The following is an 18,629-nucleotide window of genomic DNA, read 5'->3' as shown; positions in this document are numbered from 1 at the left end:
TTTTAAAGGAAAAGAGAATGGGATTATTTTCTCCAAATAATCCACGTCATAGGAAACTTATCTTATGTAACCTATGCCAACATTTACATCCTATACCATGGCCTCTAGCCATACTTCAGAAAACGAGTGCAACATTGACAACCATGATGATGAAGTATTTCAGTACTGCCTACCTCAAAAATCTCTCAACACGTGCACAGGCCTCCACCGTATCAGATTTACACCAAAGCATACTATCTCTTGCTAAGCCTGCTTATCTACTTAGCCACTATGGTGATGATAGCCAGATGCTTAATATATCTATTAGGGTTTTTTCTTCAACAATTTTATTCAATTTTGCATCTATGCAATGCATTACTATCTTCCTGAATTTTCTCTGTCATTTTAAGTACCCATATATTTCTTCCTCTCAATTGAAGTCTAGGATATAAATGTTTAAAAATTATTTCAATATACGGACAGTACTTCATACTTTTATCCCTGAGGTCCCACCTTGTTATGATTTTCTTGATAAGCCCAAAGAGGAGAGTGTATCCACTGAACAGCATACTAGTATCTCTCCTAGCTATTATGTATGCCATTGACTCCATTATACAAATTCTCTTGTTGTCTGTACTCCACAAGATTCGGGTAGTGCACAAGAAGACAAAAACTACTGGTCGTCCTGTTGGACGGAGGAGCTTCCAATACCCTGCAGGCCTTGTCACAACTAGCTGGAATAGATATCACTGTCCTTGAGATCTCCACATCTCCGGGGATGCATCTCTTGAGGTTCACCAACTTCAAGTTATTAGAAGTGTTTCAATCAGTACAACATGTCCCAGGAGAGCTGAGACATTCCATTAACTCCTCTACTGTGCCTCATCCCGCATCATTGACAATGAAGAATAACTGCAGTGCTGAAGTTTAGCCGCTCTGCATACACCTACATTTCTAAACAAAAGATGATTAGAGACAACCTCCAGCCCTGAGGCCAAGTGACCCGCATTGCCTCAGGTCTACGCTGCTTGGAGGTATGCCCCAAAGTATGACTATTATTTACAGTGCAAGGTGTTTGAAGCGTTAGAATTGTGTGGCAACTCACCTCAGCCTAGAGTTTGAGAGCACAAAACAGGAAGGTGTTATATTTCTTAACAGACAGCACAAGTCAAAATAGCCTCCAGAACTACTCCCCCAAAACTTTAATCCCACAGTACTCACTGTTACATGCACACCACCTCCTCAAAGGCCACGTGGGCCACCAGCACTCACCCCTCTCCCGGCAATGGGGGCTCCCCTCCTTGCACACCCCTCCTGTGAGATGTACACGCACCCCCCACACACACCAGTGACAAAGGCGCCCAAGGCTTGCACACAGGCACTCTAGGTGTGCATCTCCACTGCAGCACCCTGTGCTGTCACCCCACTAGCTGGATGCCAGCTCCTTATGCTGTCTAAAGGGGTGGCTGCTCTGCCCAGCCTCAGCAGAGGTTGGGATGCTGGCGGTACTTTTGGCAGCATCACACCAACTTTTGACTGCTGCTGTTCCCACTCTAAGGTCTCTCCCTGCTTCTACAAATTTTTATACTTCACTCATACGTCTTCTCAAACTGACTCTTTGTTTCAAAAGCCTCTTTGTAAATCCAGGGTTACTGTTTAATCTTCCTGATTGAACAGCCAGACTAAGAAAAGAACACAACAAACCTAATACGTTAAGACTATCCATCAAGTATGCCAGTTCCTAACAACTCTAAAAGCATCAGGTTTCTTTTGTATGTCAGGACATCACCTGTGGCCTTTGCACCTTCCTAGGTGTGTTAAAACGCAATGTTGACTATTAGACTTCTACATAAAAGACTTCCAACCCCTACAGTAAAAGGCAATAGTTGCGTTACCACTGGTCCCATCTCTCTGCCACCATAGGTATAATTTCTCCTTCCGGAAAATGCTATCCAACCCCAGCATATGACCTTGATGTCCTTCTGTGAATCCAGAGACAAAGACTTGGTCAAGTTCTGAACAACATCCAGTTTATTCAATTTCACTAACATTCCATTTTCATCCTTCAATAAATCGCCTCCTTAGGTCTTAGCTTAAACTCTTTTAGGACACAGAACAAGAGGCTAATGCTGTTAGTCTTAATTTAATTTCTTTTATTGACTTAGCCTCCTCTGCAATATTTTCCATTCTTTCAGTCACATGTCTTCCCTCACATCTGTGGGTGCTACTACACTGACACATAGAGAATTGCATTCACCTACACCAGGGCAGAACATGCCCCAAATATATGAAATCACTCATGTTCCTTTCCAGAGGAAAGGAAACTTCCAGGATTTTGTATCACTTGCTCTCTAATGGAGTACAGTTCAGTGGAAGACCACAAGATGACTCATATATCCCGATCCTAGTGGCCTCCAGAGGGCTCAATCTGTTCAAGATACTATGCCCAGATGTCACAAGAAAGCAGCTCTGCATCCTCAAATACATCTCCTCATACTTACACATAATGTATTACTCTATCCAGAAAGCAAATAATCCTTATTTACATGTTTAACGCTGTACCAAACATCTACCAAGAAATCACTGAACATGTCCTTACAACACAGATGCAGCTGTTCTGTAATGAGTACAACTTTATATGCAAGCATGATGACATTTACAGGATTCTGGTATGCATTTCTGTGTATATGGTAATTCTGTAATTCTTTCACACATTTAAAACTTGCAAGTTCTCAAGAGATTTTCATTATCTAAGTAGAAAAGGAAACACTTCAGGGTGCAAAAAGAGCATATCACCTTTTTAAAATCACTGATCATTTACAAATATCTGGGGAAACATACTATAATCAGCAATTTCCATGTTACTGAGGTTGCAAATACACGTAGCAGGACTGTCTTCACCCATAATTTTATTCCCATGCCACCCTACCTGTATATTTATCATCCTATCATCGACCCTTATAACCTTTAATTGCAAGTTTCCTACAACAGAAGCGGTGTAAGGGACTGTGAATAAGGCCTCCATGTAACACAAATAATAATTGATAGATGACAAACCAGGCCTTGGCTGAGTAATACTGCCAAATGCAAAATAAGAAACACCGATAGTAATGACAGTGTCTTTTCCAGGAAAGAGGACCTAAAATACTTGCGTTCAGGGCGGTACACTCATACCACACACTAGTGTGCCAGCTCTGTTGTATGATAGTCCAAGTCCTTAGAGTTTCAGGGTATTTCAATGCATGGGTAAACCAGGCTGCATGTTCATCACCCCGGACAGTGGAAAACCATCTTCCCTCACTCTCCACAAACATCAGTCATTCATCAGACCTTACTCTCCTCTGCAGGTCTCAGCCTTCCGCTTGTAATGCTGTAGTCCAGGAATCCAAACTAACTGTAAATCCTACAGTGGGAACAGTCCTTCAGTTCAAGAATAAGACATCTACATTTGGGCATAGATTTGGGCAGCCTATTAGGGAACCGAAACCTGTGAAACCAGACACTAGATGTCTAGTGTAGTGTCAGCTGAATCGCTCCCTCGGCTGGACTGTCTCAATCCCCACTGATTACAAAGGAGCTTAAACATGCAGTGCACACGTACACACCTACTTGTAAACACTAAAATGTATCTTAATACTACTGACAAGTTATTAAATAGGGCACCCAAGTATGGATTCAGCAAATGCCTCAACTCTGCTTAAAACAGTCCTGCCTTAGTTAAAACCTCTTCCTGCACTACTACCATTACAATGTTGCCCCCTACCGATAAAGTAGGATGGAAATAGTCCAGTGCTGAATATCTGTAATTCAAAAGGATGAAACAATGAGTTTACTCGGTCTGAGTTTGAAACAAAGGTCAACTAGCCCTTCTTGCAATTCCATCTAACACCCATCCCAGAGGCCATTACAGTAACAGCTAATTGCCAGAATACAAGACACACAAACTGTGCCTTCCTTCGCATCATATCTCACAAGACCTGACAAGACAGTTTTTAATCTATTGCTATAGAAACTACCATATGGCCTGTTTCTTAATCCACTACATCTTCACCGTAAAAGGGAATTCTACTCAGGAACAAAGATCTGGGCATGAATTTATAGAAATGACTTAAAGACATAAAGAAAAGTGATTGCTTAGCAGACAAAAGCATGTAACTCAAAAAAAACCAAAAACAAACCCAAACCGCATGCCCCTCCCCCCCCAAAAAAACCACCACTAACCCCCCACAAAAAAACCCCACACGAAACAAAATGAAAGCCATCTTCTTGGTTAATGATGTCTCCTAGCACCAAAAAGTATAATTCAAAAGACAGCATGACACAGAAAGACTTCTTTAAAATCATTTGAAGAAAACTGTTCTATCAATTCACACAATTGCTATGTTTCACCCCATGGAAGTAGCACACACCTGAAATATACATATTATTTTAAAGCAGGTAAAATAATCAAAAAGGAAAACCACATTTTGGTATTTGGATAGGCAGTATTCCAACACTGCTGATTTTCATCACAAGCAACATCTTTCCTCTTTCCTCCCTCACTCCCTCCATCTGCTTCATTAGCTCAATGACTGTCTTCACATAATGCAGTCAAAAGTTATACAAAAGGGCTCTACCAGGGCCTCAGCATCTGGCCCTGAATTTACAATGCCTTGCATGAACGTGGACTGCAGAGACGTATGCAGTAACAGAGGAAGAGGAGGGGGAACAAGAACACCTCAGACGGAACTGTGAAGTATCCGGTTTTCCCTGCTTTCAGGTGCACCATCAACCTTGGTTCCTTCCAACCATTTTTCTGCTGCCCCAGCAAAGAGACCAGAGCTTCACCTGCATTGCCCCTGCCCTGTACCAGGAGGCTGCCTACCCACTTTCTTCTCCAGTAAGAGCACGCACCTCTCCCTGCCTTGATTCAGAATCTTTCTGCCAAGTGTGTCAGCATCACAGGTTTGATAGCTCTGGCTCCAGCATGCTTTTAACCACTCTAAATTGCCAGCTCCTTAATGAGAATTTCCAGAGTCAACTCTACTGAATCAAGAGCTCTATGGAGAAAGTCCTCCTGAAATTTTCAACATAGGTGGAAAGAAAAACAGAAACAGAACATTGCAGTATGCAAAATGCTCAGATTTATAAAGATAGTATAAATGCAGACAGACTTCACACCCCATTTGCTACGCTTACCGGTGTTCTAAAAGTCCAGTTCAAAGCCAGGAAAGACAATACACCACAGCAGGAGATTTAACAAGTTAAGCTTGTTTCTTTGCTTATAGACTACTTGCTATTATTATTATTGACTGACTACTTGTCATTTCTACATGAAATTTGCCACAGTCTTAAAATAGGCTCCTATGACAATAGAGATGACATCACTGGCTAATGAAATTAGATTTCTTTATTGAATTCCAGAACTGAAGTACGGCTGAAATTCGACAGCTAAAGATAACGACTTTTTGATGCCTCAGAGTTCAGCCTGTTTGCTGCTAATGTGTGGCAGACACCAGGATTCCATTTCATGCATCAAGTACTGATCTTCTAAAAATAACACAGGGAATAGAAATAACTTCTATTGGTAAACCTCTCGCAGAAATTAAAAATTCTTAAAAAAAAAATAAAGACATTAGTAACTACTCAAACAACAATACACAGGTTTCTATTAAAAAAAACCCAAACTATATTTCAAGAATGACAATCCAAAACCTGACTCAAAAATAATTTTGACTGTAAAAATATTAATTGAAATGTAAATTTAAACAGTTAATTCATCCCACCACCACTGAAAAGTTGTTCACGTATCATACTGAAAGGTACATGGGGGGAGTGAAGTGGAACAAGATTTTAAAAAAAGGTTTTAGCTTAAAAAGAGCAATATTGTGCATCATAATCTTTTTTTTTCCAAGATTTTGATCTACCTACATATTTCCTACCACATGAAAACCAATTAGAAATTTGTAGCAATAGCAAGACACCTTTTAGAGAACACATTTGTTTCCACTGAAAAATTCAGTATCAGTATTTGTGTGTCACAGTAAAGCCAAAACAGCAAGACATCTGAGAATTGGAAATGAAATGATGCTGCCTCAGCATACAAAATAAGTACACTACAGAAAAAGCAAATAGCCTGGAGACAACAGGTTCTGTTAAAACAGAATCAAGTTGGTAAAGGAATTACGCAGAAGTTTTCCTTCAATATTTAGCAGCTATAACCACAATCAGAAAACCATAAGCCCTACTGCAGACTTCAAACATTTTAGAAAGTGTTTCACTCACAGTAGGATTTTGCTGTGATTGTGACAAAACTAACTGGAACTATATGACATTTTTCAGAGCATCTCTATGTATTTTTCCATGTGATATTGAGTGGATTTCATTTTCAAATTCCTCCTAATTGCAATTTCTTTTGTCTCTCTTTCCACATTCACCTTGGATGCTCTGCTGATGCAACTGCACAGAGTTCAGGAGACAACGAGAACATTCTTCCCCCATCCTTTTCTTAACACCAACGACTCAAAGAAAACACAGGATACTAAAAAGCACAACCAGCTGACTGGGGAAAAAGCAAAATGGTACAAATCAGGAGGCGCGGCAGCTCTGCCTTCAGCCAAAATAATGGACCATGTGCAAGAAACATAAAACTGCTACACAGAATGAAGTAAGGCAAATTCCCACTCTAGAAGACCCAGAAGAAATATCTCAGCAAGTCACAGCATATTCTGCAGATCAGAGATCTGAGAGATCTCACAGCAATAAAACTACAGGCTGCCCTTCCTTCCTCAGCACTGAAGTAGGATTCTAGCCAAATGAGGACTTATTAGGCCTTGCAGAGCGGGGAAGAGCTTTATGGAAAGGCACAGTAGATGACAAGTTTCTTTCTTCTGCAGAGAGGAAGGAAGGCTGATAAGAATTCAACCAAAGAGAGACAGGAGGCAAAGCTTTGCAGAGCTATTTGCCCAGTATTGGTCCACCAGTAGTAAATCCCAGACCTGAGACTCACCACAAGGACAACTCCCGCAAAGAGGCATCTGGAAACTATAATGTCTCACCAATATGAAAGGGGAGGGGAAAAAAAGAATATTTTTACATACAAAACTTTAAAATACAGGCTCTTTCATAGCCGCACTTTGATTTTGTTCCTCCCAAGTAGCTGAGGAGGTAGTGGAGGAGGTAAGATCTCCACGCTGCTATATTGTTTATCAACAACTCCACTCTCGTGAGACCCCACCTGGAGTACTGCGTCCAACTCTGGAGTCCCCAACATAAGAAAGACATGGACCTGCTGGAGTGTGTCCAGAGGAGAGCCATGAGGATGATCCGAGGGCTGGAGCACCTCTCCTATGAGGAGAGGCTGAGAGACTTGGGGCTGTTCAGCCTGGAGAAGAGAAGGCTCCAGGGAGATCTCATTGCGGCCTTCCAGTACCTAAAGGGGGCCTACAGGAGAGCTGGGGAGGGACCTTTTACTAGGGCTTGTAGTGACAGGATGAGGGGGAATGGATATAAACTGGAAGAGGGCAGGTTTAGATTAAACATTAGGAAGAAGTTTTTCACTTTGAGGGTGGTAAGGCACTGGCACAGGTTGCCCAGAGAGGTTGTTGAAGCCCCATAACTAAACCATTCTATGAACAAATTACTGCCATACAGCTTCTAAAGAAATAAGGCGAGTATCGTTGTTCTGGGGGCAATGCTGTCCAAATGCTCTTCTTGTAGCATCTCGGTGCAAATCAAGATTGGTTAGCAGATTCCTACAGCACTTGAGAAACAAAGGCTTGTCTGCATTACCTGCACACAGCGAGTGTCTTGCTGTTGTTACCTTTGGCTAAAATAAGAGTTAGCCTATAAACAACCAAGTCTGTGAAAGGAGGCGATTAGGTATTGCAGAACAGGTTCCCTCTGAACAATTTACACAAAAGTTGGGCTTCAAGATCCTTACAAAGGTTAAAATAACTGGTCAGGTGGAAACATCAGCAGAACACGTTGGTATCTGTGAACAGAATCCTGTCTGCAAACAGGGAAGAAACATCCAGCACAGAAATAAAAACTCAGAATGGTATGTTTACTGAATATGTTTACCTTTCCCAAAAAAAGACAGCAAGACTATTATAAATATTCCCATGAAGGGCTGCAGGCTTCATTGCTTATCTCAGAGGGCACAATTCAATGTTCAATTACATCAACAGAAAGTTCTCCCTTGATTTTGATGGGTCTTGTATCTGATCCAAGCTCATTGGCAGTACAGTACGGTATGACATGGACAGAAAGAAACACAAAGAACATATTTATACAGAGTAGATGCAAACAGGAGAGAAGGATTTATGAAGCCTGATGCATTTAACTTGTGGTGCTTAAGTCACCTTTCACATGAAGAAGCTCTTCAGTAGTTTTCAAAAATGAAATACCACTTTAAATGGAACAAACCAAATAGATTTGGTATACAATTATAAATATAGTCCCTTTGGGTTTCTAGCTAAATGATACAGAAACCACTGCAAATTGGTATTCTTCAAGAACTGATAAAATCCATGACTGTAAGAAGGGTACAGCTCAAGAAACATGTCTTACCGATGTGAAAAGCACGCTATCAAGCTTCAGGATTCCCACCAGACTCACTGGAACAAATCTTCTGAACTCAGCATTAGGCTGTAGTGATTAAAATTAATGTTTTCCATTTGTTAAGAGACAGTTTGGTTCTGCCACTCCAATCTCTTTTTAAATATTGATCAATACTACTACAATTTCACCTACTACTAGTGTGGACAGAGGAAAAACATCGGTATAACCACTACCAGGGTAATTCCTTAAATAGGTAAGATGCTTTCTGCCTTCCCTTAAAACAAAAATAAAGCAACGTAAACAGTAAATGAAACTGAATCAGCAACTAACCAAGATAAGCAAAATAAGAATGGGACCACAAAGTTAACACAACAATCTCCAGCACCTGCCTACTATGTTAAAGCTCATACAAGACACGAAACAGGTGCTGTCAGAGGCTGAGTACAATCTAGACTTTCTAAAGCCTTCTGATAAAACCTCTCAAGCAGCTATTACAGAAACAGCTGCTGCTGTAGCAGCTGTTTGTTAGGTTTCTGTTAGTTAACCAAAACAGATTAGAAACAGATCAACAGATAAGAAGCAAAAGTGCCAGAAAAACGGTCAATTATCAGCCTGAGAGATTAGTAATAGTGGGGTACCTCATGCTATCAGTTCTAGGACAACCATCAGTCATACATATTTCAAAAGGTCTGGTGGAGTTTTTCTTTGTAACATTGCTCTGCTTTCAAGGCTTGAGAGAATCACAGGTTTTCTTTGTAGATCAAGGCACTTAATATCTGCAGGCTAAGACGTGATGGGTATGTTGAAGTTAGTGGGTATGAACAGAAGTTAGGCAGAGATCAAGATCCACACACAGACCCACTATTTAACCCTGAGCCACAAATCTGACTCAAAACCCTGAAGCTTCCCTTTCGCAGACGTTAGGGCAGGGGCCTAGCCAGAGCATCACAACGGTTCTCAGTGTTTATGCCAGCCTTCCACCAGGCCGAGGCACAGGGATAGGAAGCAGAGTAAGGCACTCAAGCAGGAAAAGCAGAAGGTAAGGAGAAGAGAACGACAAGCCTGGGGCTTCCACATCAGGGCTGGATAATAGGAAAATGGGACGGAACACCATGGATCATAGTATGGTGTCAACACGATGCACCCTTCAGGAAAACTATGACTGAGCTTCACCCTCTGGCATGGGGCAGCAGGTGTCCCATAGCAGTCTTGGACAGAACGTAGTAGAGCTGATGAGGAGAGACTGCAGGGTGTTGCACCTGTTTATTGGGAGTGAGATCTGCAGCCAGGAAGGATAAATTCGTTTATGGGTTGGATACTCTCATAGCACTACTGGGCTCATTATAGAAATGCTACTTCTGTATTTCTAAAATTCTAATGAATCAAGGCTTATGTGACAGCATGTAAAATGGCAAATTAGGAAAAGCAGAAAAACAGAAATCTCAATATTGATCAAGCTCCTGCTGTAAACCTGCAAAAGGAAATTTGACACAGGCTTTCACTCGTATTTTTTTTTATGAGACAGCTGCAAACTTGGCCAGGCACCTAAGACGAAATAGTATAAAATTACGTAACTTTAGAGACACCAAATGGAGGCACTGAAAATAGCACCCAACTCAAATAAATACAGAAAATTCTTAACAGAAATGACTGTTCCCTGTTTTGCAGTACTTTGTTCAAATTCAGGGACACAGGACATATGGTTTGCCAACACGCCTAACAAAAATCACTCTAAACTAATTTTACCCCATTGCCTTTCTTCTCCTACTATGACAACTTCTGAATTAAAGAAAGTTGTATTCAGTAATACAACATTGAAACTTACATTCCTTAATATTTTCAGTGTATCATCTATAAAGAAAGGGTGAATGTGGTGATTTGTAAAATCCCATTATAAGTCCATAAAACATGCTGGAAGTGACACACTAGGCCTAAAGGCCTTGAGAAATTCCTCTTATCTTCTACAGTCTTTTTGTATGCAGGCTTGAGTAGGCCTAAAGGCCTTGAGAAGTTCCACTCTTACCTTCTACAGTCATTTTGTATATAAGCTGTGTCTGAAGCAACATACGGCATGCACGCTAGGAGGAGCAATCCTCCACGCATCAAGCACCGCAATAAAGAATGCCTGCCTTCTGAAACTTTCAAACAAGACTTAAAAGGTTTTCTTTGACCAAGTTTTACAGTATCAGAAGTCTCACTTTATTCTGCAGTTTCCCAGGAGATGCCAAATAAATAGGTCAAAAACCAGAGAAGTGATTAGGCTGAGACCCTCACTTTTACTAGGGTATTACGGGACAAGGCACATCACGTGTCTCACTGCTTTCCCCTCAAACTATTTAACGTTTTTTATAAGCTAGGCAGAAGTACAAAGTAATAGTGAGACTTCTCCCTTTCAAATCAAGTTTAATCATCTGCCTTGTAAACTCCCCAAAACATAATGCATTGCACCAACTAGAACAAAATTGAGCCGCTTGGTTTCTCTGTGCCTCTTGACAAAGCTGTTCCATGTGACTGAGACAGGAAAGAGAATCTCATACCTACATTTCTGCCTCATTTCAAACAAGCATAAGAACTTGGATTGCAGTAGGTTATCTGACGCAAGACAAATGCAGTGTCATGAAGAATCATGCCCTTGTTTTCTTCTCAAGATTGTTCATATTTAAAATGAACATGTATGCCACATGCCAATAGCTATTCCTTTTTTAACGTAAATCAAGTTTACAGAAACAAACTAGACTTTCAATGATTCCTCTAGCAAAATAGTACAAAGTCCTTTGTTACTGGATAAACTCATTCACCATTGAGGAAAAGACTGATTCTCAATAGTGTGATTTAGGCTGCAAGGTATCACCGAAGAAGGCAGTGGCACAAAGTGCGGTTGGATACATGTCACCAGCGTGCACCTAGGGCTTGATACTGGGGCTGACACCATTTAACATCTTCATCAATGACCTGGATAGTGGTGCAGAGTGCACCCTCAGCAAGTTTACAGACAATACAAAACCAGGACAAGCAGCTCATACACCAGATAGTTGTGCCGCCATTCACAGGGACCCGGGCATACTGGAGAACTGGTGTCAACAGGAACCTCATGAAGTTCAACACAGGCAAATGCAAAATCCTGCATCTCGTCAGGAATAACTCCATGCATCGCTACACGCTGGGGGCTGATCAGCTAGAAGGCAACTTTGCCAAAAGGACCTTGGGGTCCTGGTGGACAAGAAGTTGAACACGAGCCACCAATGTACTCTTGCAGACAAAAAGGCCAATGGCCCCCTGGGTTACATTAGGAAGAACACTGCCAGCAGGTGATCTTTCCTCTCTACTCAGCACTTGTGAGGATGCACCTAGAGTACTGTGTCCAGTACCGGGATTGGATTTCCCACTACAAGATACGAACTTACTGGAGCAAGTCCAGGACAGAGCCATGAAGATGATAAAGGAGGATATTTAAATGAGGAGGTGCTGAAAGAGCTAGGACCGATCAGCTTGGAGAAGAGATGGCTCAGGCTCAGATAAGAAGGCTCTTACCAATGTGTATAAATACCTGATGTGAGGGAATGAAGAAGAGGGAGCCAGACTCTTCTTGGTAGTGTCCACCAACAGGACAAGAGACAACGGACACAATTTAAAACCCATGTGATTCTATCTGAACACAAGAAAAAGGGTTTTTTTTCACTGTGACGGAGGTCAAACACCAGAACAGCTTGCCCAGAGAGGTTCTGGAGTCTCCATCTGCAGAGATATTGGAAACACAACTGGACAGTCTTGGACAACCTGCTTTACCTGACCCTGTTTGAGCAGGGGCCTTGGACTAGATGACCTCAAGAGGTCCTTTCCAACCTAAACAATTCTGTGGTTCTGTGAAGATGATATAAGTTTGAGAACCTATGCTGTTAGCTAAGACACTTGGCTAGAAAGGCACTGGTGCATACTGCCCTGCTCTGCCACTGACTTCTTTTTTTTAATCCAAAGCATTTATCATAGTTACTATAATCTGCCTAACTCAGATCCTGGAAGGACAATCATAAAACCAATCAAAACAAAAGCTTTTTCTATGACTTAGTATAAGAATAAACTATTTGAGGCATTCTGCTCTTTTCTTCCTCTGAAGTGTCTGGTTAACCAACTTCCAAAATAGGATACAGAACCTGTTGGGCTGCAAGGCTATTTCTTTACAGCACTTTTTATTTAAAAGTGTGCCTTTACTGTTGAGGAGAATAAAAAAAGGACAAGACATATGACTTTGTTTACGTATGTTTTCCATCACATGGTAGCCTAACTTATTCCGGTGAAAAAAATAGTCACACTGCAGAGAGAAGAAGAGAGAGAAAAAGAGACAGATACCAAAGTTTGCTGCTGTATATGCAACTCCAATTACTTATTATAGGAGTGTGTAAATTTTGTACGCGGTAAGCTTTAATAGGAATAGAGTAGGGGGCTTCACTCCTAAAATAGCTAACTCACATGGTACTGCAACTGATATTTACATTCTAAAATCAGATTAAGAGCTAAGTGCACAAAACCACATTAAAGAAATCATAAAAAGTTGTAAAATTACCCGAAAGAAAAGCCAATGGCAGCATTTCACCGCCACTGCCTTGTTTTACTACAAGTGTGCTTTGATTGTTTGCACCTGAAAAGTGCATTAATGGCCCACTAAGAAAAGGCACTGAAACTTGGGAGCTATCTAACAGACTGTATCCAATGCATATGCTTGAAATGACCCAAGTCTGGCTGTTTCCCTGATTGAAATGTACACATTCCAATTTTTAACATCATCATAATGCTCCAGGCAGTCCACTTCCCAGAAACGTTTGGATTTCTCAGGTGATTAAAATCACTCTGCTTTCGGCCATCTCCAAGATCATCACAAAGGTATACTGTAATATAATAATCGAGAAATGCACTACCTGTGGTGCCTCATCAATGAAATAACAGAGCATCTGTGCTAGAGTCGGCCTTTTAATTGAAATGGAAAGAGTAAGAAAGACTGAGGCTGCAGACTGAGGCAAAATGTGCAAAACTACAGCACCAATCCAGTTTTTATAAAATAAACTAAAGTAATATTTTTTATATTTACAAGATCAACATAGGAATAGCTGTAAGTTGGGGTCATGTACTGCTGTGCTACTCTGAATGCTCAGCACGTATTAGAAAAATTAAACTTAGGATGGATAAACTACACAGAAGATCAATTAGAGCCCTTCTCCTAGAGAAACCACATGAAAGAAACTGACATTCCTGTGCGCTACCTACCATGGAAGTGTTGGCACTGTTAAAGACAACATTGCAGTTGAACAGAGGAGAACACACTATCTCTGAGACAAGGCTAAGTGCAGAAGCCACGTGAGGAAGTAGCTCCTAGTTTGGGAGATTCCAAAACAAAAGTAGTAAGAACTCTACTGCCGCTGTCAATACCACCCTCACAACTAATCCCAGACGTTCCTACTTGAGTGGATGCTCTTGAGAGTGGTGGACAAATACATCTATGATCAGGCTGAGAGGACTGGCAACACTGACACCGCCTTTTCAAGCAACCAAGAACACAGATGTGCCACTGCTACATACGTTAATGAAAAAGATATCCTTCCTTAGACTCACCCCTAGTCCCAGGAGCTCCACATCTACTACACAACTTGCGAGAAGAAAAGAGGAAGTCGACGACACAGCCAAGACTAAATATTCAAAAAATGTCAGTGCTCAGAATATACAGCCACGTTCCTCTCTCTGCCTAAAGAGCAAGACAAACCCAGAGCAATAATCAAAGTTGTTGTTTTGTAATGGGAAAACACTATTGGTAATACAGGTACAACTCTATAAGCACATACATCTGTGTCATCTACACACCACTGCCAGAAAAAACAAACAGCAGATTAAATCATTCTTATACAGCATTCATAGCTTTTCAATGGAAAAACTCAAAAGTCAAACCTTTATTACCCACTGCAATAACCTGTTCTCAGCCTTGTTAAGCTTATAGTTATCTAGTACCATGGGAATATACAGCAATACACGTAAGTCCCCTGTCACAAAAAGCTCAAGACAGCAATGGAAGCAGGCCTTGCAGATTTGTAGAATATAGTCTCAAGAAATGCGGAGGAAGATGGGAAGGCCAAGTAGCAAAGACTTGCTGCAGTAGTGCTTAAGGCAGAGAGGGTAACACTGAATTTATAAAACACGGATGGGCACAGATGCAGCAGATGAATCCAAATAGACTAAAAGTAAAGACACTAATTAGAGTACTGAGACTAGATGATATTGACTGTTTTCAGCCCTGCTCTTGCTGTGTTGAATGACTTCATGCTAGTCCACTGTTCTTCCATTTCCCTTCCCACTCTTTGTCTACATCATCTGCGTATGTTGGAAGCTCATGAGATCAGAGTCTACCTCTGCCTGCACCTAGGCTAGCACCTGCCTACCTCATGACTAGCTTAGTGGGGTTCAGACTCGGACTGGACCTTCTACAGGTAATACATCTACATTAGCCTACTGTAAGTGTACTGAATATAAAAATAATGGGAGGCTTATGCAGACCAGAGGGAACAGGGGATGACACAGGAAGAAATGGAAGTAGAAACATAACCAGGAGTGATATGATTTCTAAGATTAATACAATATGAAGGAAGGTTGATGGAGAACTGCATGCTAAGATTTAAAAATAGGGTATCATTGACATCTCTGGCAAATCTTCCAGTAACATCTCATTGCAGTTACTTATTTAATTAGCATATCACATTACCTTACATGCTTGATATTAAACTCAGAAGAGTGTGAACAGACACTATGGAAAATCAAATTAACTTGTATTAAACATAAAAATGAAAGTTCTCAATAAAGCATCATCAAAACAATTACAAACATTAAGTTTACCTCAGCTCCTAAACTGAGAGAGATTATTTCATCGTCAAAAGCAGAATGTGTATCAATATGAGGCGGAATTCCTGCATAAGAAAAAAACCAAAAAGTCAGCATAATAATAATAGAGTGGTATCTGTCAGCAAGCTCTATTTCCATGGATGTCCACATAGAAAACTGGGATGTATGACTGAACAAATAAAATTTATCATAAAGCAGGAAGCTGCCTTCCAAAAGAATTCAGGACAATTGTCTGATTTACATGCCCAGATTAGATGCACACAGTTAACACAAGCATCCTGTATAATTAGTGGAAATATCTGGAAACCAGTTCAGAGCACCCAAAGGCCTCACTCACCCTCTGAAGACTCCAAATTCTTTCTTTGCTGCAGAGAGCACCTGAAATCACTATGCTCTCCCCTTAGGCGGTTTAGCACTTAGCACTAACAGTTATGCTACATTAGGTGATTTTGGGCCTTAGATCATCCATGATCACTTATTTCTCCCTTAGTTTCTTCACAGAGGAGGAGTCATCCCAAATACTCCCTCCTATTGCTGAGCAAATGACTGTGCTAAAGGTCTCAGCTTCAGAATTAGGACCTACTATCACGAATGCAGGCACTGTCAAGGCCAAACCCTGGCTCTGCTTTGCAGTTGCCAGAACTCCACACACCATTGCCAGGCTAATCCCTGAGTAGTACATCTGTTAGGTGTGTGTATGAGTAACCACACAGAATTGAAAATTGCCAAAGGGACAGCATTTTTTTTTTAAATTATTTTTATTTTAGATCTGCTGATTGGAAAGAAATTGCCATTCCCTGTAGCTCATGCCACACACTTTAACACCCAGTGCTGAAACAGCAGTGTGCATGCCACAGCAAGATCTCACCACATGGTGGGGAACTGTAGCCAGCAGTGGAGCAAGGCCAGCACACAGCTCAGGAGGACTGCAACTACACCTTCCTTTGACACCTTAGCAGGCCCAGACAGAGTAACTCCTATGTGATCCCAGTAAAAACAGTTCTATTTGCTTATTAAAAACTACATCGACATTCAAACTCTATCGAATTTCTGAGCTGAAAAAATTTTCTCCTGTCAGTCAGCCCTACAAAGCATCCTTATTATATGACAGATTTTACCTCCAGATGTAAATATTCTGAATTCTGTTACTTTCAGTGAAAGCAATACAAGTGTTTTATGAGGCCAACATTTAATCTGATAGAAAATTGGTGAGACTTGAAAACCAAGGACACATACCTGTTTATGTTTGCTCATAACCTAGCCTCAGTATAAAGCACTGAAACTCTGCCTTCAGATGCACGCTGACGTCAATGCAATTCACTGTGCAACAGGAGAACATTCACTGCTCTCTTCAGCATCACCCAGACAATTTCATCAAGACCACACTGACCTACCTACCTGCTGTTCATATATGTAGCACATAGTAAGAGACCATCACCTAAGCATTCAAAGCAGATGGCAACTTCCAAGTATAAATCTACAACTTTAAACGTTATTAGGACCCTGAACGAACAAAGTGCCCTCAAAAAGGAATTAATTTAATGTGTCTTAAGCATAGCACCTACAGCTCAGATACCCAAAGCTATCAGTCACTTTTTAAAATCTTAAGCGTAATTGCTAGCAACAATCTGGCTTGGAACGCAGATACTAAAGGTATTAATCTGACTGCACTCTGGTTCGTTCATATCCTAACAATTTGCACTTAAGAAAAGGTATTTTGCTTTAGATTTGTTTGTTTTTAAAAACTGTGTCTATTCTTGATAGAAATCTACAATTCTAACTAATTTCCTCTGATATCCCAGCCAGAAATAGGTGGCTGTATCAATGTAACAGATTGTCAGATACATAAACCAATAGGCTCAGCTTTTCAGACCACTGTTTGGCAGATACTGTATTAGCTGTCAGATATTAATTCTGAAAGAAAAGCTGTTGTCCTTTCCTCCTAAGGACAAATGAGATATCCACTCTAGAAAGGAAGCCAGATACTTAGCCTTGATGACTGTCCTAAGCAAAAAGTACAGCACATGATTTATTCCCTAGAGGCGTCATTAGAAGCAAACGTCTCTTCAGATGTCTCCAGTTTGGGGAAGATTACAGAAATAGAGTAATTTCTTATTCCTCACATTAGGGAACACAGGTTGTATCATACGTACGAGTCCATATATCACATTTACTAACATTATATCATATGTACTAACAGCAAGAGCTGTTTTCTGGAGACTGTATGCACAGTACAGGGAGCAAGAAAAGTTTGAAGTGAAAAAATGCACTTCAGTACAAAACCAAATACAACTATTTATTCCTATATCTTTTTATGTTTTGTTTCCACATTATGGCCTTGGACTCTGAAACACAGTCAATTTCCATAACAGTAGTATCAAAGAATGTACTTCTAAACACAAGCTCCCAGGTTCAGAAACCAGTATAAAGACTTTAGTATTGATTCAAAGCATCTCCAGTCACAGAGAAAATAAGCTAAGCAGGTGCTTAAATCTTGTCCCTACACCATGTCACATTCAGATGCTATTCTTTTCTGATTTTCATTTAAGTTGTACTGGTTTGGCTGGGAGAGAGTTAATTTTCTTCACAGTAGCTTGTATGGTGCTGCGTTTTGGATTTGTGATGGAAACAGTGTGGATAACACAGGGATGTTTCAGTTATTGCTGAGAAACACTTACAGAGTCAAGGTCCTTTCTGGTTCTCATGCTTCCCTACCAGAGTTGGCTGGAGGTGCACAACTAGTTGGGAGGGGACACAGCTGGGACAGCTGACCCCAACTGACCAAAGAGGTATTCCAGAGCACATGACATCATGCTCAGCAATAAAACCAGAGGTGAAGTTTACCAAAGATGCTATTGCTTAGGTACTGGCTGGGCATCAGTAGTGCACAATTGTTTGGAGGGGGTGGGCGGTGTTTGCATCACTTGTTTTTCTTTCCTTTCTTTTTTCTTCTTTTTTTTTTTTCCCCAAACTTATAAAACTGTCTTTATCTCAACCCATGAGTATTCTCACTTTTATCCTTCCGATTCTCTCCCCTATCTCAATTACTACCCGCTGCTTCTCTTCCATGTGGGGGGCGACGAATGTGCAAATCAAAGAGCAAAAATTATTAAAAGAAATGTCAGGGCCCTGGGACAGTTACTATAGGGATCTGGAGCACGGGTTATTTTTTTGTCCCTACTTCCCGTTGCAGATAATGACACTGAAAGAAACAGATGAGCTCAGTCTGT

The 18,629-nt window shown here is 40.9% G+C and overlaps 1 protein-coding gene across 1 annotated transcript in view; it reads right to left on the bottom strand.

Moving 5' to 3' along the window:
• Positions 1-18,629, bottom strand: part of ALKBH8 (alkB, alkylation repair homolog 8 (E. coli)) — a 53,640-nt gene that overhangs the window by 21,543 nt on the left and 13,468 nt on the right. The window contains exon 6 of the mRNA XM_009890911.1: positions 15,394-15,464. Coding sequence (XP_009889213.1) covers positions 15,394-15,464 — 71 coding nt within the window. The remainder of the gene's footprint in view (positions 1-15,393; positions 15,465-18,629) is intronic.

The sequence above is a fragment of the Charadrius vociferus genome, unplaced genomic scaffold, assembly GCF_000708025.1.
Source record: "Charadrius vociferus isolate BGI_N301 unplaced genomic scaffold, ASM70802v2 scaffold118, whole genome shotgun sequence".
NCBI classification, from domain to species: domain Eukaryota; kingdom Metazoa; phylum Chordata; class Aves; order Charadriiformes; family Charadriidae; genus Charadrius; species Charadrius vociferus.
The sequence above is the reverse complement of the archived record's forward strand: the minus strand, read 5'-3'. Positions and strand labels throughout refer to the sequence as shown.